The following is a 3,721-nucleotide window of genomic DNA, read 5'->3' on the forward strand; positions in this document are numbered from 1 at the left end:
CAAATAATTGATTCATATGTCTCTCCAGTTATAACTCTTCCAAGCCATACATTTTGGGTTACTACCATGTATTCCTAGAAACAATTCCAGAGATAGAGTAAACACATTTTCGTATATACAATCAGCAAAAAAAATATTTTTGGGGGACAAATGAATGAAAGAAAGAATAAACTGCTAGTTCATGAATATGCACATGTATTTGAGCAAAAAGAAATCAATGGGTGTATTAGCTTAAGCTTTTCAAAATTATTCCCAGAAGAGCTCATATTACCAATAGAAAAAATATTGAGTGATCATGAGGCAATTATCTAAAATAAAAAATAGTGAGAAAAGGGACAGGGAGACTGAACACAATGAAGCAGGAGAGATTACTACTCTTCTAATCTGAAATCAGATTGCTTTTAACTATTTAAAGAAGAATCTGAGGATAAAATTTCCCTAACGAACAAGAGAGCTATGTCCTCCAAATCATAAAGAGAGCGTTGATGGCTTAAAATAGGCCTGAAAACTTGGTCCAGGGATGAATGTTTTCCAAATTCCCAAAGGAATAAGAAAAAGAGCCTTAATTGTTAAAAGTAGCGACCACCAATGGCAAAGTGAATAATTAGCATCTTGGTTACCGCAAGAGGAAGATTGTGGGAAAATATACGGGTAAATTGAAAGACAATAATAAAATGATAATCTTGAGACAAAAGGAAAGCAAAGAAACTAGTTAGAAAGAAACGACTATAATTAGTACATATATGTGTAACCACATATTAATCAACATAAGTTTTCAATTAAGATGTTGTCTAAATCTTCATTCTTCTTCGGGAAGAGGAGCATTCCTGAAGAGTGTGGTGACAAGTAAATTAATTGTTGGTCCACTAAAATAGCCAATTCTAAAAGTCCAGATACAGTTTATATGATGATCAAGATAAAGACCTTATAACATTACTTATGATATCTTTCTAAAAATCTCTAATGATCTGAAAAATCTCTTCATTGCTGCCTGCATGTCTTTATTCCTGAATGTGTAGATGACTGGATTTAGAAAAGGAGTGAGAACAGCATTAGAGAGAGCAAGAAACTTGTCCATTTTGGAATTAAGATGTGGCCAAGTATAGATAAACAGGGCTGGACCAAAATAAAAAAATACCACAGTGATGTGAGCTGACAAAGTGGAGAGGCCCTTGGATGAACCACCTGAGTAATGTTTCCAAACAGTAAACAGGATGAAGATGTAGGAAATGATGAGTATAAAGAAAGAGCCAACACAAAGAAACCCACTGTTGATGGTGACCATGAACTGCAATCTGTAGGTATCTGTACAGGCCAGTCTGAGGAGCCGAGGAAGGTCACAGTAAAAGCTGTCCAATACATTAGGGCCACAGAAGGATAAATTAACAATGAATGCTAGTTGGAATAGTGAGTGAATAGTACCAATTGCCCAGGCAGCAGCCAGAAACAAAATGCACATTTGTGGGCTCATAATGGTCAGGTAGTGGAGAGGCTTACATATGGCAACATATCTGTCAAAGGCCATGGCTATGAGCAGCACAATCTGTACAACACCAAGGACATGGATGAAGAAGATCTGAGCAATGCAGCCTCCAAAGGAGATTACTTTACGCTTTCTGAAAAGGTCATGAATCATCTTGGGGGCAGCAGTGGAGCAGACTCCCAGGTCAAGGATGGAGAGATTGGCTAGTAGAAAGTACATGGGGGAGTGTAAATGGGGATCAGTGGTCACAGACAATAGAATGAGCATGTTTCCAGTCATGCTTGCAACATAGAGCACAGAAGAGAACACCAAGAGGAGAAGCTGGATCTCCCGAGAATGAGTGAGTCCCAGAAACACAATCTCAGACATGACCGAGTGATTCCGTCCATCCATTGCTCCAAACAACTGGGCTGTAGCTGAAATTATGAGAGTTAAGAAAATAGGAAATTGTGATTATTAGGGATGATAGTGGTACTAACTTTTTATGTTTCACTGTTCACTTTAGGAATGAGAACTTCCTGTTTATCTAATTCTTCACATATGCAAAATAATGATTATGATGGTGATGATGATGATAGTGATATAAGAACAACTTAAGAGATATATCATGATTGGAACTATCAGCCAAAGCTCTCATAGCCTGAAATTAACAGGAGAATTAGGCAATAACAACAGCTTCATAGGATCAAGAAGTGAGAAGCAAAATATACAGGAAGTAAAGTATACTTACTCACAAAGGGAGAGAGACAGTAGGCAGAAATACACTTATTTAATTACTCCCAAAGGGAAACTAGATAGGTGTATGTATGGTCTCTTACCCTACTTTCCCATATCAATGCATTTCATCTCCCTTTTATGGTCATTTTCATATTCTTCTCTCCATACAATTTACAGTCAGAGACTAAGGTTGGGGGAAAACTAAGATTAATTGGTCACCATATAGGAGTGAGAGTTTTCTGAAACATGAGATGGGACTGAATTAAGAAGAAACAAACTATAGAATAGGATGTGGACTGAGATTAAGATAACTTAAATTGGTGAATATGAAACATTAGAACCAGGCAAGAGTAGTAAAAGGGCGAGTATATGACCTCTATAAAGGACAGATTTCATCATATCAGATCAGTTTCAATGCTCTTCTAAATCTTCCCATTTTCCCCATTGTAGTAAAAAGTGCACAACATAAAATGCACCAGATTAACCTTTTTGAAATGTACAGTTCAATAATACTACTAAGTATATTCACATTGTTGTGAAACAGACTTTCAGAATTTTTCATCTTGCTGATCTGAAATTCTATACCCATTAAACAGCAACTCCCCTTTCCCTCACCCCCGGGCCCTGGTAACCTCCATTTTACTATTTCTATGAGTTTGACTACTTTAGTACTTCATATAAGTGGAATCATACAGTATTTGTGTTTTTCTGACTGGCTTATTTCACTTACCATAATATCCTCAAAGTTCATCCACTGAATCTTCCCATTTTTTAAGTGTTCCCTCAAAATTATACAGGACTTCCTACTGGTCACACTACTCCATAAGGTTTCCTCTGGAGCCTATATATTTCCCAGCAAAACTTTGATCCAGGCCTAATATATGGACAAATATTTGGGATTTCATCCTAGTTTCTGCTAAAGCATGTGCTTTTCTCACCACAAAGGATTAGAAATACGCCTGTGAATAGCTTCTGTTTGTCCACATATCTTAGGTGCTTATGGCCAGCATTTGAAAACAATGAAATACTAAGTTTTTCTTCATCAGTGCCTCAGCCTCACCCACCCATTCCCTTTTTCTGCTCTGTGGTATCTCCATTCTTTTAAAGTATTAAATATTTTTCTTTATTGCAGCCTGCTGTGACATTTGATATTATCATACTTATTGTGTCTGAAATCCATGCTGATATGTTGTATCTCCAAGGTAATTTGTACTTTTGAGCTTTTAGCCCATTTTGAAATGAGATGGTCAAACTTCAGTAACATTATAGGAGGGCACCAGAGATTTCTCCTTGATTAGATCACATGTACATAAGGGTTGGTACCTTTTAAATTTTGAATATGTTTGTGTGTTTAGGTGGAGAAGGGATGGAGGCAATGGAGAGAATTCCATTGCTCTGTGTCCAAATACCCACAATGGTCAATTCCCAGTAGAGGGTGAACCCTACAAACAGCTCCTGAAGTTTTATTCCCTTAGAAGGTACTGAGATGCAGAAGAACAAGTTTACTGACATTCTCTTCTT

General features: G+C 37.1%; 1 protein-coding gene across 1 annotated transcript; it reads right to left on the minus strand.

The window, feature by feature from the left end:
* Positions 1–937: 937 nt before the first annotated feature.
* Positions 938–1,876, minus strand: LOC124236144 (olfactory receptor 4F3/4F16/4F29-like). Its single transcript, XM_046654878.1, has one exon. The coding sequence runs from the start codon at positions 1,874–1,876 to the stop codon at positions 938–940; it is 939 nt and encodes a 312-aa protein (XP_046510834.1).
* Between the last annotated feature and the right edge of the window lie 1,845 nt (positions 1,877–3,721).

The sequence above is a fragment of the Equus quagga genome, chromosome 2 (genome assembly GCF_021613505.1).
Source record: "Equus quagga isolate Etosha38 chromosome 2, UCLA_HA_Equagga_1.0, whole genome shotgun sequence".
NCBI classification, from domain to species: Eukaryota; Metazoa; Chordata; class Mammalia; order Perissodactyla; family Equidae; genus Equus; species Equus quagga.

Coding starts and splice junctions, on each gene's coding strand:
- LOC124236144 (XM_046654878.1), bottom strand. CDS start 1,876: ATGGATGGACGGAATCACTCGGTCATGTCTGAGATTGTGTTTCTGGGA.